Raw genomic sequence first — 21,131 nt, forward strand, 5'->3', positions numbered from 1 at the left:
CAAGGCTCTTCTAGTACTGAAAGATCCCCCAGCAACCGAACCCGAGCGAAGGTTGCCAAAACATGGAACAACCCGCACAAGTAGGGCTATGCCTAAGGTGTTCAATGTTTCTGTGGTGGCGGCCTGCAGATTATCACACACATCCTTAACGACTACCCCTCTAAGTTATGATATGGACCTGAGGAATACCTCAGATACTGCCGACTATGGATGGACTATGGGGATTTTTTTCTTTTTTACAAAGGAGTTACCACTTCTCAAGGCCTGGAGGCCACTCGAGGATAAGGGTTAATAAGTGTAGATTAGTCAATGGGAAAATATCGTAGTAATCGTTAGTAGTGGAAATTTGGTAAATTGGATTACTTAAGGGAACGGCTCATCAAGAACTTGTTTACATTAGACTTGAAGACAACCATATTGTAGTCAGTTGGAAAGCAGGAAAACGGAACAGAGTTTCACAGATGTACAGTTCTACAAAAGAAACTTTGTTCATGGAATCTACATTTAGGTTAAGACACAGATACAGAGTGGGGGAAATTATTGATAGTGGTTTCAGCTAGACGAGTGTTTTTCGTGAAAGTCAGGCCATAGTTGGAGCTCAGAACAGCACTTGCCATGAAAATAACGATAAAGTGGAGACAGGCTTGCAAAGTCTCTCTCTCTCACTCATTCATGAAGTCAAGTATTATGCTTCAATTGTATTCTAAACAGAAACATTCATTGTGAGTGCGCTTCTTTTTTTTTTTTTACATAGGCATCATCACTTATCAAGGCCCAGAGGTCACTCGAGGATAAGGGTTACAGTGTGTACAGTAGTCATTTTGACAATATAGTAATCGATAATAATGGAAATTCGGTAAATTTGTTAACTTAAGTGGAACGGCTCATCAAGAACTTGTTTACATTGAACTTGAAGGCAAGCATATTGTAGTCAGCTGGAAAGCAGGAAAACGGAAGACATTTCCACAAGTGTGCAGTTCTAAGAAAGATGCTTTGTTCTTGGAATCTATGTTTAGGTTTAGGCACAGATAAAGAGTGGGGGAAATTATTGATAGTGTTTTCAGCTAGACGAGTGTTTCTTTTTTGTTTTGTTTTTTACATGGTAGTCTCCACTTATCAAGGCCTGGAAACCACTCGGGGATAAGGGTTATTGCGTGTACAGTAATCAATGGGATAGTATCGTAGTAATCGTTAGTATTGGAGATTTGATAAAGTGACTTACTTAAGGGGGCGATTCATCAGGAATTTGTTTATGTTGGACTTGAAGACATCCAAATTGTAGTCAGGTGGGAAACAGGCAACGGAAGAGAGTCCCACAGGCGTGCACTTCTAAGAAAGAAGCTTTGTTCATGGAATCTACGTTTTGATTTAGGCACAGATAAAAGTGGGGAAAATTACTGACAGTGGTTTCAGCTAGGGGGGACCATAGATTGAAGCTCAGATGAGCACTTGCCATGGAAATAATGATAAAACAAAGACAGGCTCGCAACGTCTCTTCTGTGGGAGAGAGGTTGCAGAGAAGAGAAAAGGGCATCTCCCACTAAGACACGAAGTCTATTTTGTACTCTACCTTAACAAAGGCAGGATAAGCTGTAATATCAAAGAGTCTACTGTTGATTTTATATGCCTGGCCTTACTGCTTGTGTGGTGATATGCTATTATGATAAGCAGAGTGAGCCCAGAAGTATCAAAGAAAGACATTCTCTCTCTCTCTCTCTCTCTCTCTCTCTCTCTCTCTCTCTCTCTCTCTCTCTCCTGGCCATGTCCATTGAATGTTCAGCATTGACGATCTTCACCTGAATATAACTGCTGGCCGACCTTCGACAGCTAAAAATTTTTAAACCCTTCATTTTCTTCACTCGGATTACTGCCCAAAGTTTTTGCTATTTAAATAAGCAGTTTCGTCATTATGTAAAAAGAGGTTTCGTTTTTCCATTCGTGCTATTTTTTCGTTTACTTTTACTATATCGAGGTGCATCTCGAATCTCTAAAAACAAGAAGGAGAAGGGGTAGAGAGATAGAATTGATGAGAGAGAGAGAGAGAGAGAGAATGGGTCTATTATATAACGATGTATTCTGAAATCCTTTGAATCTGTATGTAAATATTTTAGTCAGATAAGATAAAACGAAAAGAGATGGAAGAGAGAGGGGGAGGGAGTAACGTGATAAGTAGTGAGAGGTATGGAATGATGTAAATAATCTAAAATAGGGAGAGAGAAAGAGTAGAGAGATAGGAAATAGGAGAGATAGAAAGACAAGGAAGGGAGGAGAGAGAGGGGATGGGGGGACAAGGAAAATGATAAGAGAAGTAGAGGGATGGAATGATGCAGCGAATTAAAAGAGAGAGAGAGAAAGAGGAAAGAACAGTGGCAAAAGGGAAAGGAAAAGGGTCAGAGAAAGTGAGAGAAAAAGGATGGGAAGCATGAGAGAGAGAGAGAGATAAAAAGAGAGAGAGAGAGAGAGAGAGAGAGGTGATGAATGACAAAGAGGGTCTATTAAGATATCACAATGTATTCTGAAATAAGAAAGTGGGGAGAATAATGGAGTCATGTGAATCATTTTTTTTTTTTACAAAGGAGTCACAACTTATCAAGGCCCAGAGGCCACTCGAGGATAAGGATTAATGAGTGTACAGTGGTCAATGGGAAAATAAAGTAATTGCTAGTAGTAGAAATTTGGTAAATTAGATAAGTTAAAGAGACGACTCATCAAGAACTTGTTTACATTGGACTTGAAGACAACCATATTGTAGTCAGATGGAAAGCAGGAAAATGGAAGAGAGTTCCACAGCGTGCAGTTCTAAGAAAGAAGTTTTGTTCATGGAATCTGCATTTAAGTTTAAGCACAGATAAAGAGTGGGGGAAATTATTGATAGTAGTTTCAGCTAGACAAGTGTTTTTCATGAAAGTAAGGCCAAGGAGGGACCATATATTAGAGCTTAGATGAAAATTAACGATAAAGCAGAGACAGATAGAGTGAAATGGGAGAGATAGAAAGAAAAGCAGAGGAAAGAGAAAAGGGAGATAACTGGGGAAAAGGGAAAGGAAAAGGGTTATAGAGAGTGAGAGAAAAAAGATGGGGAGAATGAGGAAGAGAGAGAGAGAGTGAAAGAGAGGAGCAATGGGGAAGAGCGTCTATTATGACATCACAATGCATTGTGAAATAACAGAAGTGGTGAGAGTAATGGAGTGATGTAGATAATTAAAATATAGAAGGAAAGGAGAGAGATAGAAAGAAGACAGAGGAAAGAGAGAAAGGAAATGATAAGAAAAGTAGAGAGAGGAATGGAATGATGTAACAAATTAAAAGAGAGAGAAAAGAGTACTAGGGAAAAGGGAAAGGAAAAGGGTAAGAGAGAGAGAGAGGAGGGGGGAGAGTGAAAAGGAGAAAGAGAGGGGACAAGAAGAAAGAGGGTCTATTATGGCACCACAATGTATTCTGAAGTAAGAGAAGTGGTGAGAATAATGGAGTCATCTAAATAATTTTGTTTTTTTTTACAAAAGGAGACACCACTTATCAAGACCTGGAGGCCACTCGAGAATAAGGATTAATAAGTGTACAGTGGTCAAAGGGAAAATGAAGTAATCGTTAGTCGTGGAAATTTGGTAAATTTGTTGACTTAAGAGGATGGTTCAACAAGAATTTGTTTATGTTGGACTTGAAGACAACCATATTGTAGTCAGCTGGAAAGCAGGAAAATGGAAGACAAGAGAGAGAGAAGAGCGAGAGAGAGAGAGAGAGAGAGAAGATAGGAAGAATGAGAGAGAGAGGGGGGGTATTTATTCGCTTCTCCACTGAGCAAATTAGGCACAAGGCCGTTTTTAATGTGGAGAGAGAGAGGGGGGGGGTGGAGGTGACCAGCTCCCGAAAGGTGGGAAATGGGAGCTGGATAGTGAGAGGCTCTTGGTATACAAGTTAGAAAAGGATTTCATCCAAGGCATGAAAATTGTTAAACAAAATGTTTTTACTATAGGCTTTAAAAATAAAGGTACAAGATTCAATTTGAAATTTATTTATCTTCAAAGTGCACTTTTATAAGTTTTACAAAGTAAGGTATAAAAATTTAATACCTTACTTTGTAAAACTTATAAAAGTGCACTTTGAATTTTGTACCTTTATTTTTAAAGCCTACAGTAAAAACATTTTGTTTAACAATTTTCATGCCTTGGATAAAATGCTTTTCTAACTTGTATCGTATCTTTTTAAGATTATATCTTATTTAATTTATTAATATTAATAACTTTTTTAGATTAAATTTTTTTAAACTTCAGAATAGAAAATCTTTACAATTTAATAAGGAACATATTTCATATAGGTTTCATTAAAAATATTCAGTAGATAACAGGAAAAATAGAGATGAAAATTTCCAAAGGACTGTATAACTGGTTACGGTCAATAGTAGTCCTCGCCAGCGAAAGTCTTTGTTATTGTTATTCTATTATTATTATTTAAAACATGTGTCCTGCTCTTTCGCGCGAGGACTAATAGGGTTGCCCTACATGGACTAAAAGATTGCCACAAGGACAATAGTCATTGAGAGAGAGAGAGAGAGAGAGAGAAAGAGAGAGGGAGAGAGAGAGAGAGAGGAGGGGATGATGAAAAAAGTTTGTGAGTAACGGAATGATGTAAATAATTAAAAGATTGAAACAGAAAGATTTAACGTCAATAACAAGTCCAGAATTTTCTCCTTTAAACTTTTTATCTTTTTATTCACAAAGAATTTTGGCACCTGAAATTTCATTCGCAATGATTAAACCTATTTAAAAAAAAATTTTTTTTTTTTTACGGACGCACGCGTTTCCAATTGTTATCAAGCAAGTGCACTGCACTACAAGGACACAACATCGATAAGATAAAAAAAAAACAAAACAAAACAAAAAAAACAAAAAACAATGCGATCATTTGATGAGATCGATTTTATTTTGTTTTATTGATTTCGACGTAAATGGATTTTACAAATGTTGGTCACTGAGGTAAGTAAATATATATGTATATGTAAAATGAAACAGGGAAAACCGAAAGTTGCTTTTATATTCACCAAAGTTTTGTCTTTACTTCAAGACTTTCTCGGGATAACTGATTTGAAGAAATTGGAATAAGGATTCTAGACATAAGGTTTAGTATCATTATATCTTGATTTTAATCTCCGTAAGGGAGCACGTCTCCCCCCCCCCACACACATATATATGCTTTATATATATATATATATATATATATATATATATATATATATATATATATATAGTGATTTAAAGGTTACGATGGGTTTTCTGAAGCATGAAAACGATGTCACTTTTTGTATTTAATATTTTTATTGATATTTTTTTTAATTTTTCAAGCGGATCCCCCCCCCCGCTCTTGGTCACAAAAAAATATTGAAGTTTCGATACTTTTTATATGACCAAGAGCGGAGGTCCACTTGAAATATAAAAAATAACAATAAAAATATTAAATACAAAAAGCAACATCGCTTTCATGCTTCAAAAAAAAAACCCATCATAACCTTTAAATCAGTATCCTTGAAGCATACGTGAACTTTTAACAGTGTGTGTGTGTGTGTGTGTGTGTGTGTGTGTGTGTATTTTATTTTTCAACCTCAAGATACTAACTTAGTCCATTTCCACGGAGAGAGGAATTCCCTGTCTGTTTCGTCGGATGGTGAAAAGTTTTTTTGTTTTTTTAACTTTCACCATTTGACGAAACACAAAGGGAATCCCTCTGTCTATGGAAACAATTGTAATGGACTAAGTTTATATTTTGAAGCTGTAAAAATAAAAAACATATTCAGCTCTACTACCGTATTGAGCACTTTTTACTACTTATACTCCACCTCTCTCTCTCTCTCTCTCTCTCTCTCTCTCTATATATATATATATATATATATATATATATATATATATATATATATATATATACATACATAACTACTCCATTTACTCACATAAATTAATATACAAAAGTATAAATTTATGCGTAAACTTTAAGTATTTACTTCAACAGTGCTCAATACGTAGGTGGAGCTAGTTAGTAAGTTATGAAATATATATGGCAATTAGAATTGCCATATATATAACAGAATATTCCACGTTTCATCCACTCTAGGATTCTTCAGGCTTATGCGATAATTTTGTGGTTGTCTCGCGTTTTTATATATGCACTTCCTATTGAGTTTTTAGTTAGCCAATCAGCTTTCTAGTATCCACTGCATCCTTCCTAATTAGCCAATGAGCAGGCACTTACAGGACAAAGGTCCAGTTGACCTCCGGTTGAGCCGTTCCTTTGTGTGTGTGTTATTTAGCATAGATATCTAGTGTCTTGACCTGTTTTAAATCTAGGTTAAATGTTTTTTGTTTTTTTTATATGCTAGTTTATATATTGTGTATATTTAGGCAGCATTTTTTTATTTAGACAAATATTATTGAATAGCACGGAATTATTCTGTTTTACAATTTTCCTTTTTATCTTCTCCAATCTCCGAATAGTCCTTTTGTGTTTTTCTCGAAATTGTATATGTTGGATCCATAATCGCGAGCGCTTTCGACAGAAGTACTTCTATCATCCTCAGGCATATTGTAGAAATAAATGTCGGGATTGTTTTTTAATTTACTTATATGTATATATATATTTTTTTTTCCTAGTCACGTGGTAATTTGTTACAAGTTAAGTGGGGGAATTTTTTTTTTTTTGCATATATTAAACAGATTTATATATACAAACACATATATACATTATCAAACATTTATCCCAAACATTTCAAAATGTTCCGGCTGCACTCATAATTAATATTATTTATTTGAGGCTTCTTTGTTTTAATGTACAATACTTCGAGTATTCTTAGCCTATTTACATTTCTCTCACTCTGACATACTCTTGTATTTTCTACCATAATTCTTTGAAATTCCATGTCCCTTCAAATGTTGTGATATGGAGCTAGAGTCAGAGAGGTGGAGAGTCAATCTTCGCGACTGTCGAAAGCGCTCGCGATTATGCATCCAACATATACAATTTCGAGAAAAACACAAAAAGGACTATTCGGAGATTGGAGAAGATAAAAAGGAAAATTGTAAAACAGAATAATTCCGTGCTATTCAATAATATTTGTCTGGTATATACCAGATAAAAAGGAAAATTGTAAAACAGAATAATTCCGTGCTATTCAATAATATTTGTCTGGTATATACCAGACAAATATTATTGAATAGCACGGAATTATTCTTTTTATCTTCTCCAATCTCCGAATAGTCCTTTTTGTGTTTTTCTCGAAATTATATATATATATATAATGTGTGTGTGTGTGTGTGATAGTTTATGTATATGCATGTTTATTTATTTATTTTTTTGTTTATTTTATATTGCTATTGTTAGTTTCAAAATTATTTTGTATCTCTATCCTAGAGTAAATTTTATCCTGCGAACACAGTTGTTCGCTATTTCTCTCCTACAGTTTAATAGATGTTGGGGTCCTTTAAAGTATAGGATAGCAAATTTTTCATGAAGGCATAATCTACATGGGTCGTCTAGGTCTCTACATGTGTTTGCTTGTCTTACTATTTTCCATTTGACTACCGGCGAACGTCCGCTTTCCTTGAGTTCCCAGTATTTGTTTGCTAGAGTCGTTTTCATACAGTGTTTTTTATTATTGAATGTACTATATATTTTATAACTTACTATATATATATATATATATATATATATATATATATATATATATTCCAAATTCCAAGATGTTGTTCATTTTACCGTTTATTTCTTTCAGCATGTTACAATGTTCATTTCTTACATCATCTGTTTCGTAGCGTAGAAACAATCACGTAATTATGAAAAAAAATTTTCTGCCTTTTCAGAAGAATAAGGACTCATTAACTTTAAAATATGAAATTGAAAAAAATTCATATATCTGAAGAGTAGTGGCATTGTTTTTATGATATTTATGCCATCTTATTTTTTAAAGCGAGTACCCTTACCTACTTCCTTCCTCCAAAATAAAATTCTTCTTTTTTAGGCGATTATGTGTTGGAGAAAAAAAAAACAAAAAAAAACAATTATTTCAGATTTTAGAGTGGGAGATTAGGTTTTTTTTTGTTTTTTTTTTATATATATAACCAAATTTTAGCAAACGCCAAATACAATTTTTCAAAGCAAAACGGCTTACAAAAACAAAAAAATTCGCGAAATTTGGCTTTAAAAGGGCCACTCTAGGACATTCGGAAGTGACTCATAATGTGGAAATTTCTTTTCATTAATAATTAATTTTTTACCTGATCGTTTTTCTTAATTTTTGGATATGTTATAAATTTCAACAGGACGATTAAGTAGATACCATTATTTTTAATTTTTATTTAAATTCAGTATTTCGACTTTTGGATTTCATTACAATAACAAAGAAAAGCCCAATATTCTGTATATCCTTACATGTATTTTTGTTTATTTTATATTTTATTATATATATATATATATATATATATATATATATATATATATATATATTAGTGTTGGGACGATTAATCGGGAAACATTAATATGAACAAATGATTAATAAAACATGTTAAAAGACATCTTGAAAAAGAGTTAAAAACATATTTAATTCTAAAAAGGAAACACAAGATAAGTGGATAGTCCTTAATTCGCGGAGTTTCGAAGAAATACTCTCCTTCTCATCAGAGGGCAGGAATTAGCAAAATGCAGGATCGGATTTTGCATATAAAAGTATTTAATGAAACTACAAGTAAGTCACAGATTTTACTTGGTTAAAAAAAAAAAAAAAGAGTGAGGTAAGGGGAACAGGAGGCAAAAGAAAAATGATAAAAAGATTTTACATGAATATATATAGTCCGGTGAAGGGTAAAAATCCAAAAATGGTAAAATCCAAAACGGTCGAATTTAAAATTTCAACCCAATGGGTAAATTCCAAATGGTCCAAAATAATCCAAAAGGCAGAGTTCCTTGGAAAAAAAGTGCAAATGGAATGAATTCCAAATCATTAAAAGAAAAGCACTGGAGAGAAGTGTTGGGACAATTAATCGGGAATTGGAAAAATCGGAGCCTTTCGGGGTATCGGAATTGTGAAAATTTGAGCCTATTTTCCAATGCCAAAAACGATTCGTTTAAGTATCTTTTTTATTTGATTTTGTTTTTATAAAACATCTTCCACTGCTTGTAGTAATAATAAAATAATAAATATTTATTGATTTGAACTTCCAGTAAGACTTAAATCTATGGATCACCACCCCGGTCACAAATGTGTTTTTACGTTTGAGAAAATATATTCACATTTAAGATGTGTGATCGGGACAAAACAACAATTTTATAGTTAAATATTTAGAGATTTATAAAGAATCAGAATCAGTAATTGTATCGGAAACAGGAATTTAGGACGGAATCGTAATTGTATCGGAATTGGGAAAAGATATTAAAATCGTCCCATCACTAATATATATATATATATATATATATATATATATATATATATATATATATATATATATATATACACTCGAGTTTTTTTATTCAAAAGTAATGGACTAATGAATTCCACGAGGTTGTTAGATAGTGCTCAATAAAAAGAGCTGATAATACTTGTTTATTGTTATATAAACATGCTCACATCCCGCTGCTACAAATAGCCACTTGTTTCAATCAAACAACAGATATCATCAGGCAGCAACTTGACTATTCAAAAATTCAATGAATAATAATAAAGGTTATTCATTGAACTTTTGAATAGTCAAGTTGCTGCCTGATGATATCTGTTGTTTGATTGAAACAAGTGGCTATTTGTAGCAGCGGGATGTGAGCATGTTTATATAACAATAAACAAGTATATATATGTATATATATATATCACAGGTAAGAAATTCATATATATATATATACATGTATATATATATATATCACACAGGTAAGAAATTCATTTTTATAGCATGAAAAGGTTAGTAACTGCAATTAAGAATAGGAAATTGGATCAAATGTTTGTAACATGTCTTCTTCCTAAGATTAAGGGTGGTGGTGTTTGATCAACACTGCTGGGGAGCCATGATGTAATGTACTGTTTTGTTTTTAAATCTCCGAAACAGTGTTTCATGGTAAACAACTGATGATCCCTTGAAAAATAAATTATTGGTACTATAGTAAATTCGAGAGCGAGTTGATGCCGTGATTGCAGGTGATTAAATGACTTACTGACTAGATGGTTTTCTAACGAATGATAAAAAATATTTCTTTGTATAGTTTTAAAGGTTAAAAACTTCAAAGACTATATATATATATATATATATATATATATATATATATATATATATATATATATATATATACTATGACAAATAACAATTTTAAAGAAATATTTACCGGTCGCAAGTGCTCTTTTGAAAATAATGAATACAAAAATAGAACTTCCTTGTCTAAATATTACAATGAACTAGTAGAGCAAGGTTACTCCCCAATAGTAAATTGGAAAATTTTAAAGAAAGCTAAAACCTGTTCATCTTTAAACTCACCTTGCTACCTATGTCTTTATGAGAAATTATTTATACTTACTTTTAGAGAAAGAGATAAATTATTAAATAAGAAGCACGAAAATTCAATTAATTGCAAACATTATAAAAACCATCTTTTAAGTAATTTAGTTTAGATATAAAATTTAAATAAATTAAAAATTGTCACTGATTTCTATAATTTATTAAAATACTATTAATATACTTTCTCCTCGCCTGATTTCATTCTTTACTTCCCCTATCTTATATACCTGTGTGTCTATGTGTACATGTATGTGTCTATGTGTTTATTTTATGACCATGTGTACTTAGATTTATATATTTCTATATTATTTTGTATACCCTCCTTTGTTGTGTACTCCCCTAATAATGTTTATTCAATCCATTTATATGCATTTATGTGTGTATGCATCTATCTGTACTCTTGCCAAATAATTTGTATTCGTATGTATTTCTATATATATGGTTTATGTGAATTATACATATTTATGTGTGCGTACGTATATATGTGTGTGTGCGTTGTTGTATATTAGTATATGACTGTGTGCATATATTTGTGTATTTTTTTGTATGTATGTGTATACATAAAATTATATATATATATATGTATATTTGTATGTCTGTTGGTTCTCTGTGGGTATATACCTATGTATTTTATTATTTTTAATTTTGTTACTATATACCTGTGTGTCGCTACTTTTGAGTATTTTGTTGATTTAATTACTTCTTTTGCCTGAATATATTTATATATTTATATGTAAGTGTACTTGTATCTATGTTTTTAGTAATACTGTCTTGAATGTATTAATTTGTTAATTTGTGATTTAATATGACTTTATATTTATACTTAACTAGCTTAAACTTTCAACTTAATAGTATAGAGTTACACCTTTACTTATATGCATGTATATATATATATATATATATATATATATATATATGTATATATATGTATATGTATATATATGTATATATATGTATTGTATTCTTTTTATATGCATAAATATTAGTAGATTATTATTTATAATTATTAGTCCTATTTAATTTATTTAATCCCCTCTTATGGCTAAATATGTTATATTAAAAAGATAATAAATATTAATTTTATTCTGTTTTTTTTATTATTATTATTATTATTATTATTATTATTATTATTATTATTATTATTATTATTATTATTATTAATAATAATTTTAATATTGTTTTATCATTATTATTTTTTTCTTTTATTTATATATTTATTTAATAAAAACGCGAAAACTTTAAACTTATATCATTTAGTATAAAGGGCTTAATTAATTGTAGACGTATGTTTGAACTGCGTTGATATTACTCATGGACGTATGTGAGATGATAAATATGTTGGTTGGATACATTCGCTGTCTTTTTTGACATGTTCATTTCTAACGCTTAGATTGTATTTTCTGTTTGTATTTGTAATAACGTGTCTCATTACTGAATTGTATAATTGTTCATAAATTGGTTGACACGCAGATCTTTTTCTTTTTCTTTTTCTATATACTGTCAACTTTTTAAGATTCCCTTCCTATTAATTCTTACTTTTTCTCTTTCTCTCTTTAACTATATCTCATCATTCTTTCTTTTCCCTTCTAGTCCTTATTCTCTTTATATCTTTTTTCTTTTCTTCTCCATATTATATATATATATATATATATATTTCTCTCTATTTTCTTTCTCTATTTATTTATTTTTTCTCTTCTTAATCACTCTCTCTCCATTATAATCGTTTAACTTTATTTAAATTGCCCCTCCCTCTTTACATCTTATAATTAAAGTTCTGTGTTTTAAGTTTTTTAACTCCAACTTTTAAAGAGTTCCTACCTAAAATAAAAATCCATTATTCATTGAACTTTTGAATAGTCAAGTCGCTGCCTGATGATATCTGTTGTTTGATTGAAACAAGTGGCTATTTGTAGCAGCATGTTTATATAACAATAAACAAGTATTATCAGCTCTTTTTATTGAGCACTATCTAACAACCTCGTTGAATTCATTAGTCCATTACTTTTGAATAAAAACCCCGAGTATATATATATATATATATATATATATATATATGTATATATATATATGTATATATATATATATGTATATATATATATGTATATATATATGTATATATATATGTATATATATATATGTATATATATATGTATATATATATATGTATATATATATATGTATATATATATGTATATATATATATGTATATATGTATATATATATATGTATATATATGTATATATATATATGTATATATATATATATATATATATATATATATATATAAACAGACACATATCTATGTATATGTGTGTGTCTGTATATGTATGTATATATTTATGGATATGCATGTTAATATATAAGTGTATGAATGTATGTGTACATGTGTGTGTATGTATATTTATATACATCAATATCTTACTGGAGATATGTGTCTATACATATATGTAAGTATGTGTATGTGTATTGGATGTATATATGGGTATATACATATATATATATATATATATGTATGTATATATATATATGTATATATATGCATACATGTGTGTATGCGTATATATGGGTGCGTGCATGTGTGTGCATTTATAGGCATGTATGTTTCCACGTACATTGTGTATATATTTGTGTGTGCGTATGTAGTTGTGTGTATGTATGTTGATATATTTTATATATACATGTGTATTTATATATATATATATATATATATATATATATATATATATATATATATATATATATATGTATGTATGTATAAATTTATCTGTGTATGTATGTGTGTGTGTATGCGTGTGTATTGGCATATGTATTCACTTTTAACTGCCTAAAACAATTAATTGTTAGGACTTACCATGGCCACTGGGAGCGTTTGAGAATGAACCCTTTATCTCTCTCTCTCTCTCTCTCTCTCTCTCTCTCTCTCTCTCTCTCTTTCTCTTTCTCTCTCCCATCAATTCATATACTCCAGTGTATAGCTAAACAATCTTAATAAAAACAGCCAAATCTTAAAACCCAAAATTGAAATTCCTCCTCCCTCCTCCCCTTACTCCTCCGTTTTATCTCCCCCTCTCCCCCTCCCTATATCACTATATCTTCACTCACGCCTAGCTGAATTTACTAACCCCCACCCCCACACACACTACAATCTAATGTATTTTAAATTTCCAAACTTAATTATTGTTGATCTCCACCCCGCCTTATTTTCTCTTCCCTTCTTTTTTCCTTTTTTTTTTTCTCTCGTATTTCTTTTAAAATCGTTCTTCCAAATAATAATAGCCATTTCTGTAAGGTCTGACGAGGCTGCTGAACCGAAACATATGTAACTGAACAGATAAAAAGGTAATAAAAAATAAGGGTTCAAATCGTGGTACGAGATGTCTTTTTTTTTTCTCGATTTTTAAAATTTTAATATTGAAGCAGGATTATTTAAGCCATTTTTCACGTGTCTTTTGGGGTTTTTATTTTTCAGATTTTTTAACTTTCGTTTTTCTGTTTCGCGTTTCCCCCCCCCCCATTTTTACATTTAACATCGTTCGTTTGCCTTACGTTAGTTTTTTTTTTTTTTTAAATATTTACTTCGCTTATTCTTATGTTTTGATTAACACCCCCCACCCCCGCCCGAGCACACACACCTCGAAACACCCGGGCAATGCTGGGTACCCCCCCCCCGCTAGTCTATAAAAATGGTGAATATAGGCTAGCTTTATACCTGCAGATGGTCGGACATTACATTAGTGAAAATGTTGTGTGAATAACACAAAAAATGAGAACAGTAGTCCACATAATCCAAATAATACGAATAATCAACCCTGATCTAAAAAATTTAGAAACGTGAAATTGATAGAGTTTTTTCAATGTTTGAACCTTATAGACATTGGCATCAGACAATATCGGTTATAATATAATAAGAACAGTTGTCTGAAGAATCCAAATAAAACCAATATAATAGTTGTTGCCCATGTTTGGAATTTCTCTAATTACAATTCGAAAAATTACTGTAATAGACTGTTATACACTGGCCAAAAGAAAAAAGAAAAAAAAGAAAAGAAACACAATTCCGCGCCAAACTCTCACTACGTCTGGTAAATACTTTCTAGGGCGACATTTAATTTTGAACCGTTGTAAATTAATACACAAGTCCCAAAAGACGATCGGATTAATGATCACTTGTTTTTTTTGTTTTTTTAACTATCTGTTGTGTTACTTACGTTACATAACGGCATTGCTATACAATACAAAATATTTAACATATGGCCTCGAGTTATTTATGTAAAAGGATTAGGGGTGGGAAAGGATGCCATACAGGCCACAACAAAGAATCTATGAAATGAATAACATTAGCAGTGTGTAGATTCTGACTCCATATAATTAAAGACAGACGAATATTGAAGGTTGAGAACCCACTTTATTTACTATCAACAATTTGTATTAGGAGAGGCAAAGTATTCGTAGGATGGAATGTGATTTAACAAAGGAGATGAATGTTCGTAAAATGTTTGTAGGTATGTATGAATTGACAAGGAATGAATGTTCGTAAAATGTTTGTAGGTATGTATGAATTGACAAGGAATGAATGTTCGTAAAATGTTTGTAGGTATGTATGAATTGACAAGGAATGAATATTCGTAAAATGTTTGTAGGTATGTATGAATTGACAAGGAATGAATGTTCGTAAAATGTTTGTAGGTATGTATGAATTGACAAGGAATGAATGTTCGTAAAATGTTTGTAGGTATGTATGAATTGACAAGGAATGAATATTCGTAAAATGTTTGTAGGTATGTATGAATTGACAAGGAATGAATGTTCGTAAAATGTTTGTAGGTATGTATGAATTGACAAGGAATGAATGTTCGTAAACTGTTTGTAGGTATGTATGAATTGACAAGGAATGAATATTCGTAAACTGTTTGTAGGTACGTATGAATTGACAAGGAATGAATATTCGTAAACTGTTTGTAGGTATGTATGAATTGACAAGGAATGAATGTTCATAAAATGTTTGTAGGTATGTATGAATTGACAAGGAATGAATATTCGTAAACTGTTTGTAGGTATGTATGAATTGACAAGGAATGAATGTTCGTAAAATGTTTGTAGGTATGTATGAATTGACAAGGAATGAATGTTCGTAAAATGTTTGTAGGTATGTATGAATTGACAAGGAATGAATGTTCGTAAAATGTTTGTAGGTATGTATGAATTGACAAGGAATGAATGTTCGTAAAATGTAACTTATCTTTTGGACGATGGAGAGGGTTAGGGTAGGCCGGTCATCCTGCTGTCGGTGATGCATGTCCTGGCTTGTAACTGGAAAGCGAGTGACTTCTTTCATCAGCGCTAGCAGCCCGGTGCCTTCATCGTCTTTCTCCTCCTCACTCCTGGTTCCCTAAACCCCTCGTTTTATAGTGGCAAACTGGCTCCCAGTGACTGTGATATTTGATAGGTGTTTATTTTATGCGTGGAGCTCTGCCATTGGTCGATAATTATTTTGTGGTTATCTTATTTTTTTCTTCCCAAGCAGAAGCGATGCGTGGAGCCATGTGCAAAAGACGATTTTTCATTTTGTCTCTCATGCGTTAACATCTGGTTCACTGCTAATTCTCATCATGTTCCCACAAGCATTCGGAAAATAAACCTATAAAAATAGTAAATACATGCTGAAGAAGATCGAAGATTATATTGGCCAAAATGTTGTGTAAATAACACAAAAGATGAGAACAGTAGTCCGAATAATTCAAATAATAAACTCATCAATCCACATCTAAAAACTACAGAAACATAAATCACATCTATTGTTTATGATTCAACCATGCAATCCTCTGTATATTCTATAGCAACATTTCAAAGGCCAGCAATGACCAAGATGTTTCTGATTCTCTTCCTTCTGATCTTTTAGCATGTGATGCAATGGGGAAAAGGGTGTCTGGTTAATTTTAATACAGCTAAAACCGAGCTTCTCTCTTTTCATCATAATCGCTCTGACACCCATCAATTGAAATGAATGGGTCCAGTCTTTGGGAAGAACCATGCCTTGACAAGCTTCTGGGACTGACCTGAAATGGGACACACAAAGATGATTGGATTAATGAATACCTGTATTCTTTTTTACTATATGTTGCGTTACCTACGTTACATAACTGTATTGCTATACAACACAAAATATTTAGCATTTGAAAAATAAGCCTATAAAAATGGTAAATACAGATTAACTTTATATCTGAAGAAGATCGAAGATTATATAGGCCAAAATATTTTGTGAATACGGAATAATCACGTTGACACACCGGTTCCCGCTGGATCACCGAAGTTAAGCAACATTGAAACTGGTCAGTACTAAATGGGTGACCATTTGAGACTTCTAGGTGCTGTATGTGCTCTCTGCTTATCTCAGCATTGTTTCCAGTCGTCTTGGATTCTCCTTGCCAGTGGACTAAAACAGTGCTGATTCAAGAGAGGTGTGGTTGGAGATTGCGCAACCCTTGCCTCATGCGAACAGAGCCATCGTGTGTAAATGATGCTACAGATGAGAACAGTAATCCAAACAATACAAATTATCAATCCACATCTAAAAAATCCAGAAAGAAAAACCTTATTTATTATTCCTATTTACAATGCCTCCCCACGGGACAGAGTTAGACACCAGGGTCGTTTTTTAACGTGGAGAAAAGGAACAAAAATAAAAATTGTCTCAGTCGTGAAGGATTTCTCCTCCACTGACAGAGAACAAGAAATTGAAGTGCAGCATCTGAAGAACAGATACTACACTTTGATCTTGTCCCGAAGGCCAAGTATTTATTGTTTATGATTGAATTAAAAGTAAAAGTTTAAAACAAAAAAATTGGTGTAAAGGCAAATTGTACCTTTTGGTTGTTGCTCATTTGGGAGTGCCTCAGCTCAATTTGATCCAAAGTTTTACACCTTTACACACTCGGTGTACAAATGAATAGATTTTGAAACTACTAACTTGTAAAGGTTAGGGGACCGTTTTAAGTTTAAATGACGCAATGACTTCCCTCTTACCCCTTCACCAAAAAAAGAAAAAAACTTTTAAAAATAATACATTTTTCAGAATATTTTCGTGATAATCTTAAAGTTTGGCATTTAACCAATAGCAATTCATTAGAAAAAAAGAAAGAAAAAAAGAAAGGAAAAGAAAAAAGGAAGAAACAAAAAAGAAAAGGAAACAGAAAGTAAAAAAGAACAAAAAAGAAAAAAGAACAAAAAAGAAACAAAAAAAGAAAGAAAAAAGACAAAAAAGAAAGAAACAAAAAATAAAAAAGGAAAGAAAAAGGGAAAAAGAAAGAAAAAAGAACAAAAAAAAGAAAGAAAAAAGGAAAGAAAAAAAAAAGAAAGAAAAATTAGATGGTGCGACATAATTTTCAGCTCGGCAAAACCAGTTTTGAGAATGACTTGAAATTTCAAGTCGATTTTGAAATTTACTTATTTACTTGTTAAGCCAAAATCAATATGGAAGAAATAGTTTGGAAATCAAATTCTAAAAGCCATCCAAGACATGCCAGCATGTAAATGATGATGATGATAATGATGGTGAACGGTGTTAGAGAAAAATGTGGGTGCCTCAAATCTATTTGATCCAACGTTTTACACCTTTGCACATTCGATGTACGAATGAAATAAATTTTGAAACCGGTTCCATTAGATCATTTTAAGTCTGAATGGCACAATGAGTTTTCCCACAAACACAAAAAAAAATTTAGAAAATCATATATTTTTCTGAAATAAATTGTGATAATCAGAAAGCTTGGCAAACAACTAATAACAATTAAAAAAATAATAATAAATAAAAAATAAAGTGGTGGGACATAATTTTAAGTTTGTCAAAACCGGTTTGGGAAATGACTTACACTTCAACTCGATTTTGAAATTATGTTTTTTTTTTTGTTTTTTGTTTTTTTTTTAGTGAGCTAAAATCAATATTTAAAAAATAGTTTGGAAGTCAATTTCTAAAAACCGCCCAACACATGCTTCCTTTGAAGATTGTATCACTGAGTATGGGGCAGCCAAACCAGCAGCCAACATTGCCCTGCTTTTTATTGAAACCAGCCGAGAGCTCTTTTTAGTATCCTCGTTGTTCCCTTAAGTGCAATTGTCTGAATCTCTTTTGCACTTGGTTCACTAGGAATATTAGTTAAGTAGGACTTCAAGTTCTTCTTCATAAGCCCTGTGGCAACTATGATAACTGGTATGATTGATATCTCCCTAAAATTCCAGTTTCTTTTCATATCATACATGAGACCTTGATATTTGGTCTGTTTCTCCCTTTCAGCTCTGTTCAGACCTCCATCATTAGGGACACTCACTTCAACCAAGGTTGCAACTCTCTCTGACTTATTCCATATAACTATGCCAGGTTTCACAGCAGCATTTTCAAGGTAGGTGGCTGTAGGGATTGCATGGTCGTAAATTCTTAGAAATCAAGAGGATCACTACCTGGGGCAAACACTTGGACTCTATATGAGATACATAGATATTTGAATGTTCCAGTCAGAGTTTACTTTTAGGGAAAAATATCCTCATGCCAGGTTGTTCTGGCAAACCCTTGTACAGAAAGACCTTAGACATTCGAGGATAGTGTCTAGTAGGCATTCAAGTTCTCTCCACAAACCCCTGCACAGAGAGACTGAAGACACTCGAGGATAATGTCTAGTAGACATTCACATACTCTCCCAAGTGCGAGTTCTCATATGCCTCGCTAAAGCTAATTTTTCGGAACAAGAATATCTATGCATTTAACAAGAATGTCGCTTTTCCCCAGTGGGAGTTCTCATGCGTCACTAAGGATTATTTTTGAGAAAAAGAATATCCACGCTCTTCACAAGAAAGTGGCTATTTCCCAGTGTGGGTTCTCATATTTTTAGCTAAAAGTGATTTTTTTTTTAGTATGTAAATCACCACCACCACCACCACCACCACCATCATCATCATCATCATCATCATCATCATCATCATCATCGGCTCAACGTCCATTTTACATGTTGGAATATGTTGGGCAGCTTTTAGGACTAACCTATCTCTGACCAGATCTTTATTTATCTCTTTTTTCCTAAGTCCACTCTCATCACTTATTTCCCTTTTTTTCCTTGTTTTTCCCCCTATCGACCGACCCTACTACCTCAACTGTTCTACATCTAATAACACAAGAACTCTCATCCGTTCTTTCGTTATCACATTCGGTTTAACGTCCGTTTCACATGCTGGCATGTGTTGAATTGCTTTTAGAAATTGACTTCCAAACTAACCTATATCTGGATGGTTTTTATCACAAGTCCTTCCATATTTTGTCTGGCCGTTCCCTGTAAACTGAACCTGTTATTTTTTTTTTTTTTTTAATCTTTTCATATTTTACTAGCAGGAGGGGGGGGCGAATTTTATGCCCGGCTTTACCCGGGCATAAAATCCGCTTGAATATAATATTTTAATTTGTTCAGATTTCATATATATCATTATAGAGTCGTGATTTCAAAAGTAAAAAAAAAAAGTATTTGAATGCCATCAGCTAGAATCGAAACCGAAAGCAAAACTGTAGCATTCAAAGCTGGTGACGTTACCACTGTACTAACGTGACACGCATATGAACTGATTAAAAATTAAATGTATAACTATTTTTTTTTATTTTTGAACCCTTAAAAACTATTTTAACTGGCTAAAGATCGATAAAAGAGCAATCCGAAAAATATTTAATCATTTGAGGCCCCTAGCGCCGCTCTGTGACTTTTAGTTTCGGAGGAGATGGAGTTTGAAAATATAAAGACAGACAGACATACATATAGCCTTTTAGATATTAGATTTGTGCTTGTTAATGTCGTTGGTTTACATGTATGTATAATACAGGGTGTTCTAAATGTCTTGGGTACATTTTGATGAAATGTTTAAACGTGCCCAAGATTTTTGGAACACCCTGTATATCAATCGAGTCTCACGAGGTGTAAATAATTGTCTATGCTCGTTATCAGTATATCAATGCGTTAATGACGTGTACTTATATAACAAACAGTTCAATAACGCCAGGACTGTGAAGCGCACAAAGAGGCACACCTTGCGTTTCACACGTTTCTTTTGTTTGCTGACAGTTGACACTGAAATAAAGATCCTTTCTATGGCATTATCCAGTTAATACGAAACAACTTCCTGTTAAACTTAAAGGGTTTGTTTTATTATGCACATAGATTCGAAAAAGTTGTCAAAAAACAAATATATAACAAATAAATGTTATCAAAGGCAAGATAAGTTACTTTCCTACCTAACTGGATAATTTTTTAGTGTTTTTATTTAATGTAACGTGTTTATTCCGCTCAAAAAAAACATACAGTGTTTACCGATATATTTGAAAAATGTAAATGGCGGCCGACTCTGTGTTGAACACGTAAGTTTGGGAACATGAGTTAAAACTAAAAAAACTATACAAAATACTCTTAGAAACCCATTGGATATCTGTCAGCCTATGTTATGGTAACATATATTGAGTGGGTTTATAATATTGTATGCTTGTGTAAAGTGGAAAAGCTCTTCCTCCTCTGACCAAGAAGCTGTCTGAACGAATCTAAGTTGAAAAATATCCTGCATCTCGAAACTGTTAAGACCCCCAACTTA

At 32.3% G+C, this 21,131-nt stretch overlaps 1 protein-coding gene across 4 annotated transcripts in view; it reads left to right on the forward strand.

Moving 5' to 3' along the window:
* LOC145268715 (uncharacterized) overlaps positions 1-21,131 on the forward strand; it is a 144,221-nt gene that overhangs the window by 16,328 nt on the left and 106,762 nt on the right. The window contains exon 1 of one of the 4 annotated variants that reach the window (XM_080124262.1): positions 4,884-4,973. The exons of 2 other annotated variants lie outside the window; for them this stretch is intronic. In XM_080124262.1, coding sequence (XP_079980388.1) covers positions 4,959-4,973 — 15 coding nt within the window. In that variant the 5' untranslated portion in view covers positions 4,884-4,958. Of the gene's footprint in view, positions 1-4,883; positions 4,974-21,131 lie in introns of those variants that run through there. One more of the 4 variants, XM_080124263.1, reaches the window with a different exon arrangement.

Source organism: Euprymna scolopes, chromosome 44, assembly GCF_053919585.1.
Source record: "Euprymna scolopes isolate OS-2025 chromosome 44, ASM5391958v1, whole genome shotgun sequence".
NCBI classification, from domain to species: domain Eukaryota; kingdom Metazoa; phylum Mollusca; class Cephalopoda; order Sepiida; family Sepiolidae; genus Euprymna; species Euprymna scolopes.